Raw genomic sequence first — 20172 nt, forward strand, 5'->3', positions numbered from 1 at the left:
CCCCAGAAAAATATCGAAAAAAGTTGAAAAAAATCTTTTAATTCAAACTTAAAACACAAGCTTAAAAATCTCCTGTTTTACACTGGCACATTTTTATGTATTGTGCATGCTCATTTCCGCATAGCGGAGGCTCGGTCTGCCTAGCAAATCTGGAAGGCTCGTGTCTGCATAGCCGAGGCTCATGGGCTCCTAGGGTTTCCTCCCTCATATCAAAAATAACATACAGATCCGGACTGCTATGAAAAAATTGCATCGGTTTTAAGACTGGGTCAACTGCCCTGCAAAGCAATTGTAAATAATGATCTTTAAATTTGTGCTAACAGTCAGTGTTAAAAGATGGCCATAACCCAGGCTTAGAACTAATGTCCCCTGAAATTATATAACCTTTAAATTTAATTTATGTACAGTGGTATGCGATTATATCAATATAACGAAGACGACTTTCGATTTCAATTTTGATTTATATTAAGCTGTTAAACAGCATGGATAGTGAATACACATAAACATAGAAGTCAAGACAAGCTGTCAATCAAAACTGCTTCTTTTTGATTACTTGTAAACTTGTAATTTGAAAAAAGCTTGTTAACAATCAAAACTAAAATATAAAAGTCGTCTTCATTGTATTGATTTAATCGCCTACCACTTTACTTTTTATCAGATTGTAACAGCCTTCCAAAACCGCGAAACAAAAATACAAATAATCAAAAATTTGTAAATTTTGAGAACAAGAAAGTGTTTGAAATCGAGAGAGAGCAGGATTCGGATGATTATTTGTCAAAACTGATGCCTATCACCAAATGCGGTGCAGAAGAAATATGCAATTTTACACGTAAAAAGAAAACTGTTAATTTTAGCATGAATCCATAATGTTTTAAATGTGGAACCATTTCTTTAAATAATAAATGTTGTCATGAAAATGTGGTATGTCAATCTTTTTTTACAATTTGGTCATGCTCGCAAGATATATCTGAACAGGATGTTTACTATAGCCAATGAATTAGAATTGTCAATTATGATTATGTCAACCTTTTTTTTTATAAAGTTTGTTTACTCAAATTACATTTTTAGGTAAGTTGATTTTTCAAACTTTTTAAAAGGCGCAGTAAATTTTTTTTTAATTCATTCTTTATGAACTTTTTTAGAACTGACAAAGTCTCTATGACTATAAAAAAATATATATTTTTAAAGAGGGTCACTGGTTTTAGAAATGATATATTGACTATTGAGACCAGACGGACTTGTAAAAATTGCACTTATGGGCGGCATGCAGTTCTTAAAATTTACATATTATTTGAAAGAAATCAATCAAATGTTTACATTTTTAGCACTGTTCACTCTTTTTGGCAAAAATATCACGTCAAAGTTTAATAAGGTTTGCCTCTGTATTTGAAATTTTAGTTTTTTACATGTTAGGCAAACTAAAGACTAACTATTTTTAGTTAGTAAACGGGTATTTAAAAACACCTTTGTGTACAGCTGACAGTAAAAATTTAAAAATATAAAAAATTCGGGTCCGTCCTAGTAAACAATTTTTAGACCTCCCCCCCCTTCCCCTCCTATCAATTTTGTACATGACCACTTATGTTTCAGCAAATGTATTATTATTTTTTATTATTTAGGGTTAGGTTAGGTTAGGTTAAGACAATTTCTGGGCCGAGCGCTGCAGCTAGGACAGGCTAGGGGGCCAAGCGCTGCGGCTAGGACAGGCTATGGGCCGAGTGCCGCGGCTAGTACAGGCCGGGGGGCCGGGTGCTGCGGCAACATGATCAATTATATCCATGTGTTACATATGAGATCATGTAAAAATTGATAGGAATCGTTCTCTAGGAAATTACCAAAATTTCTGATCTTATGGAACAAAATCATGTATGTAACATTTTTGGAACACAAAACATTCCAAAGTAAGAATATGAAGCATATTTAGTAAAATACATAATTAAATACTTTATAGATTCTAGATCCGTCCTTAGGTATAAAATGTTTCTAATAATTGATAAAAATTTTATACCTTATTTACATTAGCCTCCTAACCTAACTGGTTGAACTGTGTTGACTATGTTAACCAACTTCTCTTGTTAAAGCTGAAGGGAATATTTGAATCTCGTCTGTGTGGTTCAACTAAGTCTATCTGGTCCTTAGAAAAGTAAATCAATTTGCTCAAGCGAGGTAGTTAAGGAATAAAAAATCATCAAAATAATGTGACAGTTTTTTAAAATAATGAAAATATAATGTGATATTGGATTTATTTTAAAGGAATTAGTTATAAAAAGGATAAAAACGTTGTAGCCATAATTTAGGTACAACTAACTTGATTCTTTTGAATTTAAAATAAATGATGTACAACATCTTTGTTCTAATGGACTACAAAACAATAGTAACTAACAGTAAAAATAAGCTCAATTTTAAGAGCAGAAAAACCAGTGCAAGGGATTAAACATTAAAAGACGAGTATGATTTTTCTTAGTTCTTATCTAAAAATGTGAACATTAAATCATTACTTTTGTCAAAAGTCACCACGGTGTTTGAACCAGTAGTCAAGTGATCCAACAAGGCCAACGAGGTTATAGTGTATAGAGTGATGATGTAAGCTAATCCTTTACTAACTGTATAGGCCATAAACTATACCGAGAGCGTACTGCATATTTGTTAGTTGTAAGGAGATTCTGGCCTAACCCCTTGCGGGAACTCATACTTCTAGGGGTCAAAGTGTACTTCAATGATAAGCGGGGTGGTTTGGTGTTTTAATGGATTTTATAATTATAAGGAGTGAATTTTATTTTGAGAATTATGGGGGGGGGAGTTCAAGTAGAACATTTACGGGTCAGAACTCAATTATTTTTAAGTTCTGAGGTATTTTTGATTTTTCCTTGACAACTCCGGCTCTGTAAAAAATGACTCTTTTCTAAAAGTCAAGAAGTGACAGGTTGATTTTTTTCAAAAAAGAGATACCTATTTGATAAAAAAAATAAGGGGGGGGGGGGTTATGTCCCCTCGCTCTTAATCTTACAAGTCATGCCTTTTATATCTAAAATATAAAAACACCTCCTAAATACTGTAGTACTTCAGCTTTACTTTTTTCCAGGAATATTTACATCAAAGCTCAGAAAATTGTTGCTCTCTCTATAGAGAAAAATTAATAAAGAATCAGAGTTTTTGCCAAAACTCAAATTCATGTCGTTTTAAATATGAAAGTCCATCAAGTTGTAAAGATATACGGCTTAAACTTAGTTCCTTAGTTCCTTTGATAAAAAACAGTCTATAAACCTAGATTTAAAAACTTTGTGCATGATGACATCAAACTTTTATTGATAACAAAAAATTTATTCTACAATCACAATCACTGGTTTTGAAAAAGTTTTTTTCTCAGTCTACTTCATTTTTTTTTCGGCAAATATTTTAATAGTATTATTGCATAAAAGATGAAGATTTTCTTGAGAACATTGTACTATGGATTGATGGTTACAATTAGACAAAGTGTCAGGAAACTCAGCTGTCTCCTGATTTACACACGAAGGTGCAAAATGTTTTTCTTTGTAAATAGATCATTAGTGTCCCATCAAATTTTGCACACCATCTCCTACTCACAAACTTGTTAAAAATAATATTTTAATCCAACTCTATATGTATTTTATCATTTATGGAAATATTGTTGGAAAACAATAGAAGAATAAAGAAAATTACGAAAAGTTTGTTAAAAGTTAGAATAGATTACTATCAAAAAATTAATTTTGACCATCCCTAATTTTGCTCTCATCAGGTAGCCACTAGGCAGTCTTCAAAAATGCTTCTGAATTACCTTAACAAATACATTGTACATAATCGAGCCACATGTAGTTCTAAGTATGGGTAAACCATATTAAAGTCTATATTCTCTTAGTTCAGCTATAGATAGATAAGTTCAATCTAAATAGTCAGGAACAGTCTATTTAAATCTAAAGAACTGATGAGAAGCTAGGAAGCTGAGGACCGAGAGAATGAAATCATTCCCACTTAAGCCATAGCCTTGAGAAGACCTAAATCTGTGAATTTTAATATCTATACTTTTGCATTTCAGAGTAAATTAAAATGAGGGTTTGTAGCGACGCAAAATAACAAAGTCTTAAACGGTCTGAATATATATTTTGTTCTAACTTGTAACACGGTATCTAAAAAACTGAGTAAATATATTTGGTTTGGTTTACAGAGCTTCCGGGAAGAAGAAGATATTCTAGGGTCTCCACAGGGGTCCCCCCAGCATTGAGGTGATGAAGATGATGAAGCACTCGATGGTTATCCCGGACTTCTCTTCGCAGGTTCCTACGCACTGGGAGAGGAGAAAGTTGTTGAGGTGAAAACCGAACCTTCTTCTTCATTCCCGGGGCTCTCTGGAGAGATGCTGGAGAGGCAGAAGACAACGGAGCCGGAGCTAACGGAGCCAGAGCTAACGGAGCTGGAGATGACAGAGGTCTTCCACGCCGGGGAGGCTGCTGAGGAGTAACTGGGTGATCAGAGATTACAGGTTTAAGCCGATCCACAGAGACAGAGTCAGACTTGGAACCAATTTCAACTAGGAAATACTTTGGATACTTGGAAAGAACTAGATATGGCCCTCTATATAACGGAGACAATGGAGGTTTTGATGCATCCTCTCCGATTAAAACATGAGAACAAGAAACTAAACTTAAAGGGATCTGATCTGGTTTTGTGGCTGGAACTGCAGAGTGGTGAGGCAGGACTGATGCACTGTTCTTCAGGATAGACTGGATTCTCTTGCCTATTCTGAATATTTCTTATAAAAATGAAGTACTTCTGAAGTACCGTCTGCAAATAAGCATGTATAATCATATGGTAGGCCGGGCCGCGTCAGTTATCCCTTCTTTTCCTTACTCCATTCTATGCACCTTTAAAATATAACTGAGATGAAAGAATTTTTTTAGTTTTTAAAATCTGTAGTCATTGTGTCAAAATTACAGCCTGAAACCTTGGTCTCGACAAGTATGCATGAGATATCTATCCTCTTCTCTTTAAAAATTAATTATTGTCGATTGTGGATTTTCAGTGGATAACTCTGTCTGACATGAGAATTTACTTTGGTAAATTGGTATATGAAGATGTTCACTGTTCTTTACAAAATCTGCAGTTCATAGTAAACAAAAATGTTATTGAAAACCGTAACAACATGTCAATTAACATTAACAATTTATCTTTAATCATACTTGGTTTGGTAAAATTATAGAATTTTTGACAATTTTTGTTTTATCTTTAACATGAAATTGCAAACTATACATGAGGGAGACATGACTAGCAAGACTTTGTGACCTTGTAGCCTCTATAGTTTGGATTTTACACACAATTAACAATTAACAGAAAAGCATATTTATTTGGTTACAAATAAAAAATTTTAAACATACAGGGTGAACACGAAGCATGTATAGTTGATAAATAGTTTCGAATGTCGTCTTCCATATACTGTATTATGATATTAAAGGCTTTTTGCCGTTTATTTTGATAAATGAAATCTTCTGCTCAAATATATTTTACTTTGAAATCAATTTTACTTTAATATGACTCCCATATAATATTATTATTCTTGTCTTTGGTATCAATCAACCTAACAAATTATGGAAGAAGACATTCTAAACTATCATGTTTCGTGGGACACCCTATATTTGTTTAGTAATTAGAGAAGTTGTGGTAAAGTGCAATATACTGTAGAAATTCTTAGTAACTCCAGTAAAATTTAATAAAAAATCGATTCGAACTTTTTTATTTGATTTTAAACCAGTTTTGCAAATTGTAAATATAAAATTAATTTTAAACCAAGATTATGTGATCTTTTATTGCAAGTAAAATAAAAGTTAAGAAATGCAAAATGGGGGCAGTTAGTTGGCCTCCTGCAATGTCCAGTTTCTCTCAGAGATTAAAAATGGAAAGTTTTGTAAATTTACGTTTTCATTTACCCCCACCTTCAAAAGATATTCCCTAACAGGGGCGGCCCCCCCCCCNATATGCAGGGGCACCCATATAAAAAATACTTTAAAATCTCACTTTTGCCCTTAACTAAAAAAGTTTATTATAAAAGCTTTGGTCAATACTCAATACTGCCTTCGGTGTAATTATATCTTTTATTTCATTATTTATAATTATACAATATGTATTGTTTCCATGAAAATATGGATATTTTTAAGAAACGTTTCCATCTCTATTTTTTACCCATTGAAGCTTACACCACAGTATTAAGCCAAAACCACAGTTTGAAAATAAAAATTTAAATTTTATATTCTCATTTTGAATTCTCAAATCTCACTACCGCCAATACCACAGTTTGAAAATAAAATTAAAATTTTTCATTCTCATTTGGATTTTCAAATCTCACTTTTTATTTTTTTTATGAATCTCACTACCTTAGAACTTGACATATACTTTTATTTTATAAAACTGGGGCATTTTATACCTACAGGGTCTGATGAGGGTCTGATGAGTCCACTTAATAAACGCTTGTTATATGGAAGTGTGTATATGATCGAATAGTTTACATAGTTCAAAAAGGTATCAATTTAATAAAAACATTCGCAAAAAGTTCCCCCCCCCAACTAATACTATAGCACGCCCCTGTACCCTATAAGTTGCATATCTGATTAGGTTAACATAAAATTGAATTAACTTTTTATCTCATAGATAGACAACAATAAAAAATAACCTAAGTTGCGTATTATTGCAAATGCAAATAAATACTATTGCACAACTTGCAATAATTTGCATTTTAGCAAAGTATCAAAACACACTTTTTTCCGACGGTTAATCTTGATTGTAAGGATCTCGATACTAGAAGACAATTGAGATACAAGGTGTGCCAATAAACATTGATGGACGATCTAGATATCGTCTTTGTAACTATCCTGTTTGAACTACCGCACCTGGTACAACGTTATTCTGTTCATTTGAGCATAAAAAACAAAAGTTCAAATAAACAAAAAATATAGTTCAAATGATCAAAAAATCGTTCAATAGAACAAAATAAATAGTTCAAATGAACATAGTCTAAATGAAAAGTTTACCATACCTAAAATATGTTAATATGTTAATATGTTTGGTTCATTTAACTTTTATGTTAATTTGAACTACGTTTATTTGCTCGTTTGAACCATTTTTATGTTCGGTTGAAATCAATTTAATTCCAAACAAATCATTCAGGTATTACAAACAGTAGTCATCGTTTTCGACCCACTCGTATATAGTTAATATTTCATAATATTTTTTATTTCTTTTTAATAATTTTCGCTGGCGCTGGATTTTCGAACATTCCTGGAAAATATGAAAATGTCGTCTTCATTATCAAAAATCTTCGAAACAGGAATAAATGTTTTCAAAAGTAATTCTCAGATCATGAATAATTTAAAATAATATAAAATATCAACTATTTACGAATGCGTCGAAAAATAAATGATGACTATTTTGCATCTTCCTAGTATGGACACTACGTTCTTCGGTATTAGTCGCTTTTAACAATTTTCTCCTTATAGACAGATAGAAGTAAGATTAGTAGCGATCAAAAGCGCTTTTTATCGCATTAAGCCTGTACCTCCTTTAATTTTTCGCGAACACTCCCTTTAAGGTTTTAAAAAAATGCTTACTTTGAGGATTTATTCTCAGATTATAGAGTTGTGCATCGACCAAGCCATTATTTAATTAGAGGGTCTCTTGAAATTACGTCTACAGTCCCTTTCAGTCTTAATTAATAATAATCCTAGTTGGTTCTTTAATCTAGGTCACATCTTGCAAAAGTACATAGCATAAAATGCCTTGGTAATTTATACCGTTATACTTTGGAGCACGTTTAGACAGGTTTATCGTGTATAAAGGTTATCCAGTCCACCATCTCGTATATTAGGGTTATACAGTTCACCTTCTCGTATATTAGGGTTATCTAGTCCACCTTCTCATATATTAGGGTTATTCTGTCCACTTTCTCGTATATTACTATTAGGGTTATCCAGTACACCTTCTCGTCAATTGGCTTTTCTTCAATTAAAGGGTTTATGTTCGGTAAGTTGATTGTTTATTTGTGTATCAGATGTTTAGAGGCGTTAACTGAAGTTAATTCTAACATTTCTTAACTTACTGTACTGTTAAATCCTAAACCCTGAAAGGTTAAAGGGGCTGCTTTTATGCCATAAACTTAAATCCCTATATCTTAGCAACCTAATGGAGAAAACCTTTGATATTTCAAACTTAGGTTTTTTGAATTAAAAATTTGAAAAATCTAAAGGTCTATGAAGTGACATTGGATTGCAAATTTAAAGGATTAAAAATCAGAGTTTCTGGCAAGAACTCAGTTCATTTGAAAAAAAACTTTAAAAATTATTTTTTAATTATTTGTCCATAAAAAATCTTCTTTTAATCAATACAAATGACATTTATTATCGGATCATTGCCCTGCCCTAATATACCCGGTTTTGCATATTTGAATATGCATGCATGGTTTTTTTTAATTCAATCGAATATTTGAGAATCTGGTTTACTCTTAATCTTAACACAGCTTTCAGGATCAGTCTTGTTAAGGGTCTTCAGCCTAAACCTGCTAATTTAATTTTCATAATAATTTGCTTCATCAAAAAAAACGGAGATATTTACTTTTGCTTATGTCGAAATCTTATAAATTTATAACGCTTGTGACATACTTGACATGAAAATTATTAAGATCCTCACAAGATAAAAAAAATCTCAATTTACGGGGAAAAAACCGCTATAGAATGCTTATTGCTTAAAAGGGAGTGACTGCAGCTCCATGGTGTCCCAATGAAACATGACAGTTGGTAAATTGTTTTGAATGTCGTCTTCCATACACTGTATTCGATATTAAAGACTTTTAGAGTTTTTTGTTAAAAAATCTTTTTTTCAAATATATCTTACTTTTAATTTAATTTTACTATAATATGACTCCTATATAATATTTTTATTATTGTATTTCCAATTGAACAGTTTAAAAAATTCTGGAAGAAGACATTCTACAAACTATTTACCAACTGTCATGTTTCGTGGGACATCCTGTAATAAATTGGCGTATTTGCAGAAAAGATAGATTTAAAGATAATGATGACTCTACCCTTTATTTCATCGATCATCTAGAACTTCTTTTGAGAGATATGTTCTTATCAGTAAAGTTTATTTATGAAGAATGTTTTTTCTAGAATTATCCAGCCTCATGGGTTTTGAAGAACAAGTTCTCCGTCTTTATAGTTATAAACATGACTCCTGATATTTCATTTTATAATATTGCAATCTCAATCACTATTAACTCACATAGATTCCCCCTGCTATGAAAAGTTGCATCAACCTACAAGACAGGATCGACTTTGAAGTGTCGCCACGCCTTTGCTTTTGATTTTACTGCTCCAAATCAATTATGATTGTGCGTAACCCTGAACATGATCATTGTAGAACTCTAAAGCACTTGTTTTTAGCTTTAGTTTTAAAGAAGTATTCGGCAAAATTCTCATCAATTTTGGCATGAGAGCTATGCAACCTTTATATCACAGCCAGTCACTTAATTCCTTTAATCTAGACTCCAGAGGTTTTTAATGATGTTATTAATTTTGATCATTAATATTGCAACTTGGGATCCATCCCTCCTCCCCCCCTCATGCACATACTTACATCGTTTTATACAGACCACGCTCGCTCTTACATAACATTGCTTTTAAAAACTGTTCTGTTTTTTTTTTAAAAAGATTCAAATATGGCATCAACAGATAAGACAAGAAAGAGATCAGTAAAACAACATAATTTTAATCTAAAAAAATCTTCCTTTCCCCAATTTTCCCGCTTGAACTCGGGCTTTCCCTTCTGTTTGAAAAGAAAAACACATATTCAGGTCAGTGAGATTAAATTTCATAATCGTAAATATTGTAAGATTAAAATGGAAGCACTTTTAGTTGAAATCCAATCTATTAATTGATCAATAACAGAATATTAGATATACGTCTCTCTCATACTAAATTCAGACAAGCAAAGATTACTACTTTTTAATTGTTATATATACAGTGAGAACCAGAAAACTCTGGAATAAGAAGACGACATTATAGTAATCCTCAAGTGTTTTTGATGTTCTAACAAAGGAATAATTGTATTAGTAATTTATTTAATCACTTATTAAGTTTAATGGGTTGGTTTACACTTTACAATTGCTGTGTCTCGATGTTGAATGGGCTATTTAAGCTTGTCATTATATACCTGAAGTCTACAAGCCGCCTTTCTATTCCAGACTTTTCTAATTCTCACTGAAGATAAACATGCAATGAAAGTCTTTAAAGAACCGGCTGATAGAGACCCTCCTTGCAAAGAAGGCATTGCCCGATTCACAATTATAAATTAAATAGTGATGTTTAGAATTGTTAAAACTGAGCTGGGAACTTTTGAATGGTGCATGTCGGGATTAATTCTTAATCCACTCTTTTTCTTAATCTCAGGATAAAATAATGCTTGTTCTCCTCTTGTAATTAATCTCCAGATTAATTAACCGATCGGGGATTAAAGATATCCCATTCTAAAGTTTTCAGCTCTGTTTATTTTCAATTGGGGTTTCTCTAAAAAAGTGACTTGCGCATTTCTATTGCAGGAAAACATATAAGAATTATCAGTCATAAACACTTTTAAACCTCGATAAATGCCAATATCATCCACATTATTGATCAGAATGGGTGATATTTGGATGATATGTGGGTGATATTTGGATGATATGTGGGTGATATGAAATGTGGATGATATCGTCCACATATCATCCAAATTTCATCTAGATATCATCCAGACATCACCCACATATCATCTAGATATCATCCAGATATCACCCACATATCATCCACATATCATCCAAATATCACCCACATATCATCTAGATATCATCCTCACCCACATATCATCCACATATCATCCAAATATCACCCACATATCATCTAGATATCATCCAGATATCACCCACATATCATCTAGATATCATCCAGATATCACCCACATATCATCCACATATCATCCAGATATCATCCAAATATCACCCACATATTATCTAGATATCATCCAGATATCACCCACATATCATCCACATATCATCCAGATATCATCCAAATATCACCCACATATTATCTACATATCATCCACATAACATCCACATATCATCCACATATCATCCACATATTATCCAGATATCATCCAGATATCACTCACATATCATCCACATATCATCCACATATCATGCAGATATCACCAATCCAATCCAGTATCCTTCTTCACCCCATCATCATTCTCCGTCTGTAATAATCTAAATTAACACTCATACATTCATACAGCATACATATTTAACAATTACATAATCAATATATGTTATACTGTATTAACTTACCGTTAAACCTGTTACAAGACTGTCTAAGTGGAACTTCTATTTATCAAAAAATCAAGAATTTACTGACATTGAATCTAATGAAAGCATCGATTTACTCCAAAATGATAGAAATTTTGAAACATTGTATTTACCAAAATAGTTGCATAAAATTTCTTACCTCTCAGTTCTTTTGAAAAAATCATCAAATATTATTAAATTCTCACTTAAAAATGCACTTTTGTGCAGTTGAGGTTTCGTGAATATATTGACACAAAAATTGGGATTCAAAAAGTCGAGTTTATGCACCCAGATTTCATCCAGTTGATGACTGGGAAAATATGTGGTTCAAAAAGTAGAGTTTAAGTTGAGTTTACTCATCCAGATTTCAACCAGTTGATAAGTGGATTTCAACAGTGGAGTTTAAGTCGAGTTAAAGTGGAGTTTTAAAGTGGATATTTGAACTCCTAGTTCCAAATCCTGACTTGGTAAAAACTGAAATTCAAAAATTCGAGTTTAAGACAAGTTTATGCACCCAGATTTCACCCAGTTGATAACCAGGAAAATATTGGATTCAAAAAGTCGAGTTTAAGTCGAGTTTATTCACCCAGATTTCACCCAGTTGATAAGTGGATTTCAACAGTGGAGTTTAAGTCGAGTTAAAGTGGAGTTTTAAAGTGGATATTTGAACTCCTAGTTTTCACCCTGACTTGGTAAAAACTGGGATTCAAAAAGTCGAGTTTAAGTGGAGTTTATGCACCCAGATTTCACCCAGTTGATGACTGAGAAAATATTGGATTCAAAAAGTCGAGTTTAAGTCGAGTTTATTCACCCAGATTTCACCCAGTTGACAAGTGGATTTTAAAAGTGGAGTTTAAGTTGAGTTAAAGTAAGTTTTAAAGTGGATATTTGAACTCCCAGTTTTCAGCCTAACTCAGTGAAAACTGGGATTCAAAAAGTCGAGTTTAAGTGGAGTTTATGCACCCATATTTCACCCAGTTGATGACTGGGAAAATATTGGATTCAAAAAGTCGAGTTTAAGTCGAGTTTATTTACCCAGATTTCACCCAGTTGACAAGTGGATTTTAAAAGTGGAGTTTAAGACGAGTTAAAGTGGAGTTTTAAAGTGGATATTTGAACTCCCAGTTTTCACCCTAACTCGGTGAAAACTGGGATTCAAAAAGTCGAGTTTAAGTCGAGTTTATGCACCCAGATGTCACCCAGTTGGTGACTGGAATTCAAAAGTGGAGTTAAAGTCGAGTTTAGGTGGAGTTTTGAAGTGGAGTTTAGAACAACTAGTTGACATCTAGTTGTATCATCCACTTCTGTTTTCTGGGAATTGCATTAAAGATATATGAGACATTAATTTTCTTCTTATAAGCACTTCATATACTTCAAACCAAAAGTAAATGTTCTAAGGGACTGACAGATATAATTTCAAATTAAAGGTCCTATTTTAGTATATGCTAAAAATTCAGGGCAACAACTCATATTATCAAATATTCAGCGAGACGGTTTTACAATTTATTATTATTATTTTATACAAACACTAATAAAATGAGAAAATACTATACGATCGATGTGAATAAATAATAATCAGGGTAAGATGGATCCTCAGGATGCTATTCCACCTCTCATTCCATCGAAAGGGTTGATCAACAACTAACTCCTTTTCCCGAGGCTTTGCTCCACCCTAGCCTAGATATTAACCCTAGCTCCCCTGGCTGGTCGGCCACCTCCTCCTGCCCCCGCCCTCTGGAATAACGGAACAACGGCGTCGCTTGGGTTATTTATAGATCTGTTTGGCTTGTTAGAATTATCACGTTAACACAACTAAAACCGTTATGATTCAAAAGTCTGCACAAGGGGTGGAGGGGGGGGGGGGCATTATCCCCCCTGATCGCAGGAAAGATCAACCGATCATTTTCCCGCTACACTATCAACAACGGTACCATTTAAACATTTATCTGGGTAAAAATGAGGAAGATATTGTGGTTATGTCATCTTAAAAAGTGATGAATTCTGTAAATTATGTTCATTGTTTTTCCACTAGTCACTGTTATGGACAATGGACAAAATAAATATTTTAAGATAGAAAAACTTGGGTGAATTCCCCTTGTTTTGTTTTTTAATAACTATTTAATACATTACAAAAGACGTCATTATGAAACGTCAACAGGGTAAATATATAATTTTCTGGAGAAGACGACATTAGTTACTATCTTTTGGTACCCGAGAAAATGCGTCAAATTTGCGTCGATTTTCTGATGCGTTATCTTTAATGAGCAAAATCAGATGAAGATTCCTAGGGTACCATTGTGAATTGAAATTACGCTTTCAGATTGTTGCAGCTGAGGTGGGAAACCTAGGTCTGTTTACAGTCGGGTTCTGCTTTTCTCTCTCTTCCTACGCTATTCCACAGTTACTGGTCGGAGAAGGAGGAGGGATACAACTAGATGATGAGGAATGCTCCTGGTTTGGTAGGTTTAATAGATCTTAGGTATTTTCCAAAAGGTTTTTCCCCAAGAAAAAACTTCCCATGGGTATATTCCCAATGGTGCAATTTCCCAAGCGGCAACCTCCCAATTCAATCCTAGCTGCAGCGCTCTGCCCCTAGCCCATTCTAGCCGCAGTGCTAGGCCTACATTGCAAGGCCTAACCTAACCTATGGAAAGTTGCCACATAGGAAATTGCACATAATGGAAGTTGCCACTTGGGAAATAGTTCCTCGGTTTTGTCTAGACACTTATTAATTCACTTATTTAGTTAAATAAGTCTGTTTACATTGCACAATTGCTGTGTCTCATGCTCATAATAATTTTTAAATTATATCTTGACTCTAAAAGTCGTCGATATATTATAGAGTTTCATGGTTATCACTGTATAATATTCTGAATTTATCCGTATTAAATTTGGTTGATGAAATTGACAATATTTGAAAGGAAGGTAATCTGTTGCGAATTACACTGATGTACAAGATTTGACTGATCAATGCCAGAATTTAAATTTTTAAAAGATCTTAAATGCAATAATTTTCAGGTTAATACCCAGAGCACTATGTAACCTAATTTCATATGTTTTTTTCTTGTTGAAATGTATTCTTTAAACGTAAACTATCTATAGTCTACTTTATCAGGTCCAATATATACAGAGCATCTTTGATTAGGTTTATTAATCTATACAGTTATATAAATTATGCATTAACTTTTGAGAGCGGGTCGATTTGGAAGTTTCGCCAGCCTCTTGATCTTTGGTTGACTTTACCAACTAACTTAAACTTTTTGTAGCCCATGATATTTAAATTTTAAAACTTGATTTTTTTCAGAATTGACGGTGTATTTAATAAAATTATAATATTTGTTGCATCATGTGCTATGTTCACAGTTCCAGGAATGTTTTCCAATACCATGCACAAATGAAATATTTCATGTGTATGTGTACACTATACAGTTGTTAACAAATTCAAGAAAACACGAAGACGATTACTACTGTGTAGCGAAGTTGACCGCGGAAGATTCACAATACTACAATACTATATCCGCTCCAAATGTGTCTCCTCATGTTCCCCCCCCCCTTACCGCCTCTACTTGTGGGGAACAGCGTCAGTTAGCTTTAGAATGTCGAGATGTGAACACCTCTGATCTGGAACTACTAACTCCTTCATACTGCCGCCGATGTCTACTCTAGCAACAAATGCTGCTAATGTCTAAGCGTCCATCATGTCCAAATTCACAAAGCAGTCGCATGTCCCGGGGTTGAGAGGCAATTCAAGTTCCTCCCTACACATAATCCAGACTGCAAACTCTCCAGGACCGTCGCCTAGATGTGAACCCTTTGCTGCCAAGATGCTGACACCTGTGAGCTGACCATCATGAAGCTCCAACTTTTCCTTTCCTTTCAACACTATTAATCAATGTTATTTCATTTTCAACCGTTTAGATACTCCCAATTAAGGGCCAATATTTTTAAACTTTTCTTTTATTTCTCATTTCATGCTATTATTCAATAAAGTTACCGAATATCCCTGTTGTTCTTTTATTTGTGTCAACAACAGTGTTCAGGGTTTGAGGCCTCAAAGACGACTGTACGGTATTTATTCTGTCTCTTTCTGATATTCTGGATTCTGCAAGCAACTGTAAACACATTCCTTTCTGTGTCAAATCAACAAGCAAACCATTAAAAGACTTTTTTCAAGACAGAAAACTTTGGATCGTCATATTTTACGAGTTTAATGTTGTCTTTACAGTCTCACTCTTTGCGTGGTACCGTGGAATCTCACTGCAGAACCAATATGTCTCTCTCAGGCAAAAATCTATCAGTATTTTGCAAATTATTCCTTTTAAAGTTAAGCTAGAAAGAAGCGCAATATAATTTTGAAATGTATGTGTCAATGGCTACAAAATGTATAAGTAAGTTGGTGAGGATATAATCAAAGGCCAAGGCGTTAAAGTAGAGACACATTTGAAGATTAACTTTCAGAGTTTTCTAGATTTCATTACTCTTCAATACAGTCTAATCTAGCTAGTTCCCATGTACTCGGCTGTGTGATTGGATCTGTGATTGGTGGAGGATATTTGGTTGAGAGGATTGGGAGTAGGAAGAGTCTGATGGTGGATTGTCTGGGATATATCATTGGTTCTCTTCTGGTCAGTCTAACTAACTCTCTTCCACTCATTCTTTTAGGCAGAATTATTACAGGTGATTTCAATGCTGTCGGAACCAATGCTTTATTGCAGACCCAGATCTGGATCTGGAATCTGGAATCTGGATTAAAATTAGATCCATAATCAGATCAAGAACAATTCTACAAATTTTAAAACAAACAATTTTATGCTGAAACCTAAAATCCATTAAGAGATTATGAAGTTTCTAATTATCGCTCATTTGTTATAACAGTTAAAGAAACCGTTCACTTATTTGGGTAATTTCAGGATAAACTAAATAGCTTATTAGCTATTGATTAGTACTGGTCTTACTTTTCAAAGACAACTGTGGTCGGAGAAAAAGCCGATTTTTCGTTCATAATACGAGCACGAAGGGACGGTCCTTCAAAACACTATTTGATGTTTTACGTCTATGTCATGGATTAAAAAAAAATTCGGATATGAAATTAAACTGTAGTATCTAATAGTTAATTGTGAATGTCATAATTTTTAAAACCTTTAAAAAAACTTTCATTTCTTACATAACACTATTTTAGTGCATTGAAAATTTTGTATTGCTTCTCTGTAAAAAACTGCAAGAACGCGGCATAAAAAATGAAAAGTTGCGTGCATACGGGAACGGGATTAAAAATTAAAATTGGGTAGTTAAACTAGACAACTGATTTAGGAGTGTCATCATCTGAGAGGGGGGGGGGGCTGAACTAGGATTTTCGACCTTTCTGGCAATAACTGCAGTTTGGGATGTTTCTGCTAAAAAACGTCTAGTATAGTCTAGTTCATATTGATTCATAAATTTGTTTCTTGTTATAACAAACATTTTGTTTTTAGGATACTCAACCGGAAGCAACTATGTCTCTGTTCCGGTTTTTGTTGGAGAAATATCACATCCGTCCATCCGAGGAATGTTTTTTTTGATTAATCAAATATAATGCATAGCTCATTTTAAATTTCTTTTTTGTAAAGGTTTTACAGGGAGCTTATTCATCATAAATCATAATATTGGTTTCACACTTTCCATGATTCTTGGTAAGATTTTAAGTTTTCATCTTGAAAATTCTTCATCGCTCTTTCTTGCGGTTTTAAATTATATTTGTTCTAAAAGTTTTTTTTGTAGATAATGCAAGATGGTGAAATTCTGATAAAACTATTGTTTTTTTTTGGCATTGTCAATTTTTGCATTTTGTAATAAAACAAAATTTCTTAATTGATTCAGACCTTTTATACTGTTTTGGGAGGCCCTAAAAGCCAAAAAAAGTAGGAACAATCGGATTTTTTTTTTGCATTTGAAAATATATTTCTCATGACCTCAATTCCATTAATTTAAGTTACATACGGTGGTAGGCGATAATACCAATATAATGAAGACGACTTTTTATTAAAGTTTATATTGTTTACAAGCTTTTTTAGAATTAAAAGTTTATAAGTAATCAAAGAGAAGCTTTTTAAATTGACAGCTTCTCTCTGTTTTCATTTATTGTGTATCTATTCTGTGTAAAAGCTTGTTATAAATCAAAATTTAAGTCGAAAGTCGTCTTCATTGTATTGATATAATCGCTCACCACCGTACTATATTCAAGTGCATAATACAAACTTGTTAAACAGACGATAGGTACTTTCCCAAAGGCATTTTCCCAACTTCCAACTTCTCAAGGGTATTTTTCCAAATAATAACTTCCTAAATGTTTAATATCCCAGGCGACATCTTCCCAAGTCTGTTGAGCCGCAGCGCTCGGCCCCCCTAACCTAACCTTGGAGAAGTTGCCACTCGGAAAATTACCAAACAACCTTAAAGAGACTGTAGACGTAATTTCAAGTTTCCGATTCACCATGGTACCCTTTAGACTTCTAAATAATTAATTAACTTAAATGTGAATTAAAACTGATAATGCTCGGAGAGAAAAAAGCAAGCTTTTAGAATTAAAACTTTCAAACCCCTACACGGTATTGATTAAAGCAGGGAATTGTGGATATCGGGATTAATGCTTAATCCACTCTTTTTCTTTAAATAGGGCTTGTTCTCCTCTTGTTATTTATCTCCAGATTAATTAACCGATCAGGATTAAAGATATCCCATTCAAAAGTTTTCAGCTTAGATAAAGGTTAAAAGAGTACTCTTGTAAATTGGACATGCCACTTTGTAAATGGTTAATCTTTTGAAAGGCGCCTCCCTGCCCTGGAGAACTGTGGTACTCATATCAATGATCCCTCCTTCTTTATCTTTTTGTTTACTCCTATTTATTAAAGATTCTCCTTCATGGCTTCTTAGGTAGGAATTTATTTTTAATAAACAATTTAATAGAAAAATAATAAACAATTTAATATTGTTCAATTATCCTAAATATAAAACATAAAGGTATATGTATTCATGAGATTTATGGGCGCTTCGCGTCCCTGTTTAAAAATTAGCTTTTATTCGTTTCTCTGAAAGTCGACCATTTAAAAGAAATTTTAAATTTTGGTGGATTTTTCTTTTCGAATTGGCGCACTTAAAAAAATCAAACTATTTTCAAGAATTTTTTTTCAATTTTGATGTTTCATAAACCATTCCTGGGGTCATGTGAGGTCCCACAAAAAATTACGGCCGGAAAGGTTTAGCCGTTTTGACGTTTATCCAAACAAACCAACAAGCAGACAGACAAAAAAAGTATATATATATATATATATGTTGAACTATATTGATCGGTATGTTAAGTCTGATTTTTACCTTCTTTAAGAATTGGACCCCCCCCCTTAAATTATCTTGGATGTCTTGTGATTATGTATATAAGAGTTTTGTCGAATGTTTTAATTTATTTTTTCTAAGACAAATTTTTTTTTTAATCATGCAAATATCTGTCTCAAAAATTAGCTTTGTGCCACTATTTTGAAATTTAATAAATTATTAACGAACTTTTTCGATTTCAAAAGTTCTATATTCAATTCTAATCTTTCAACACTCAGATTGTTCAATTTTTAGGTATTTTTTTCCCTTGCAATAGTGAATTATTTAACAAAAAATAGAAGTCCGGTTTGCCGGCAGTGTAAACGAGAAAAATGTTTTTTTCTAAACTTTGTTCTGATATAAAATAAAACTAATCCTATGCAGATATAAAATTGTAAATAAATTTATAAAATGGTCCAAAAAAATTTGAAAATTGTGAAAATATGTGCACTGGTCGGCGATTATATCAATATATTAAAGACGACTTTTTATTAATATTGATTTGATCCCTTGCAAGCATTTTTAAATATCAAGTTTACTAGTAAACCAATCGACGAGAGGTCTTCTGTTTGTTTAAATGTTTAAGTATAATTCTGGTGTTTGAAAGCTTGGTAGAAATAAAAATTGAGATAGGAAGTCGTCTTTATTGTATTAATGTATAGGAAGACGACTGTCTAAAAATGGTTGTTTAAATATCTAGACGAAGGAATGAGAGTGGTGCAAAGCAGGCCTTGATGTTCTACAGTGATACAAAACCAGAAACTTGGTACAAATATAATTCATATATGAACAAAAATATGTATTTTTTAAAACATCTTTTTTTTTAAACATCAATAATTTATTAATTTAAACCAGGACTCAGTATAGCGCATTAAAGGGACTGTAAGTCTAATTTCAAATGACCCTGTATGCAAAGATGACAATGTCCGATTTACAACGGTACCATTATTGTTTCAGATATTTCTGATCATTTTCCTGTTTTCTATATTCGACATTTTAAAGATAAATTCATAGAAAAAAAGTCCCAACAGAAAACTCGAAAGTTTGACTCTGAGTCTATTTTTAAATTCAAAAAAATGTTAGAAGATAAAAATTGGGAAAATGTTCTTCTGAATAGAGATCAGGACAGTGCATTTAATAATTTTTTTGATTCGATTGATAACTGTTTCGAATGTTCATTCCCTGAAAAAAATGTAAATCCTTCCAGAAAAAATAGACCTTTTAACCCTTGGATGTCTGAAGCACTGATAATATCGAGAAAACGTAAAGCCAAATTGTTTAATAAAAAGTTGAGGAAACCCTGTCAGGAAACTAAATCTAGATTTAAAGAATATAATGCAGTGTATACTCGCCTTGTGAGGGCAGCACGAAAAAAATACTTTAATGATAAATTTCAAGAATATAGTAAAGATTGTAAACAAACATGGCTGACTATCAATAGTGTACTAGGAAGGGGA

The 20172-nt window shown here is 33.0% G+C and overlaps 2 protein-coding genes across 3 annotated transcripts in view; both read left to right on the forward strand.

Moving 5' to 3' along the window:
• Positions 1 to 988, forward strand: part of LOC111716476 (atrial natriuretic peptide receptor 1) — a 30470-nt gene extending 29482 nt beyond the window's left edge. For both annotated transcript variants that reach the window (XM_023491973.1, XM_023492044.1), the window contains one exon: positions 659 to 988. In XM_023491973.1, the coding sequence (XP_023347741.1) occupies positions 659 to 867 (209 nt within the window). In that variant the 3' untranslated portion in view covers positions 868 to 988. The remainder of the gene's footprint in view (positions 1 to 658) is intronic.
• An 8688-nt stretch (positions 989 to 9676) lies between these two features.
• Positions 9677 to 20172, forward strand: part of LOC111716631 (solute carrier family 2, facilitated glucose transporter member 8) — a gene marked incomplete in the record, with an annotated part of 18397 nt that continues 7901 nt past the window's right edge. Inside the window, 7 exon segments of the mRNA XM_023492141.1 lie at positions 9677 to 9853; positions 13692 to 13830; positions 15872 to 16048; positions 16843 to 16914; positions 16978 to 17040; positions 18175 to 18280; positions 19416 to 19481. Of these exon segments, the coding sequence (XP_023347909.1) occupies positions 9719 to 9853; positions 13692 to 13830; positions 15872 to 16048; positions 16843 to 16914; positions 16978 to 17040; positions 18175 to 18280; positions 19416 to 19481 (758 nt within the window).

This window comes from Eurytemora carolleeae, unplaced genomic scaffold (genome assembly GCF_000591075.1).
Source record: "Eurytemora carolleeae unplaced genomic scaffold, Eaff_2.0 scaffold83, whole genome shotgun sequence".
Classification (NCBI taxonomy): domain Eukaryota; kingdom Metazoa; phylum Arthropoda; class Copepoda; order Calanoida; family Temoridae; genus Eurytemora; species Eurytemora carolleeae.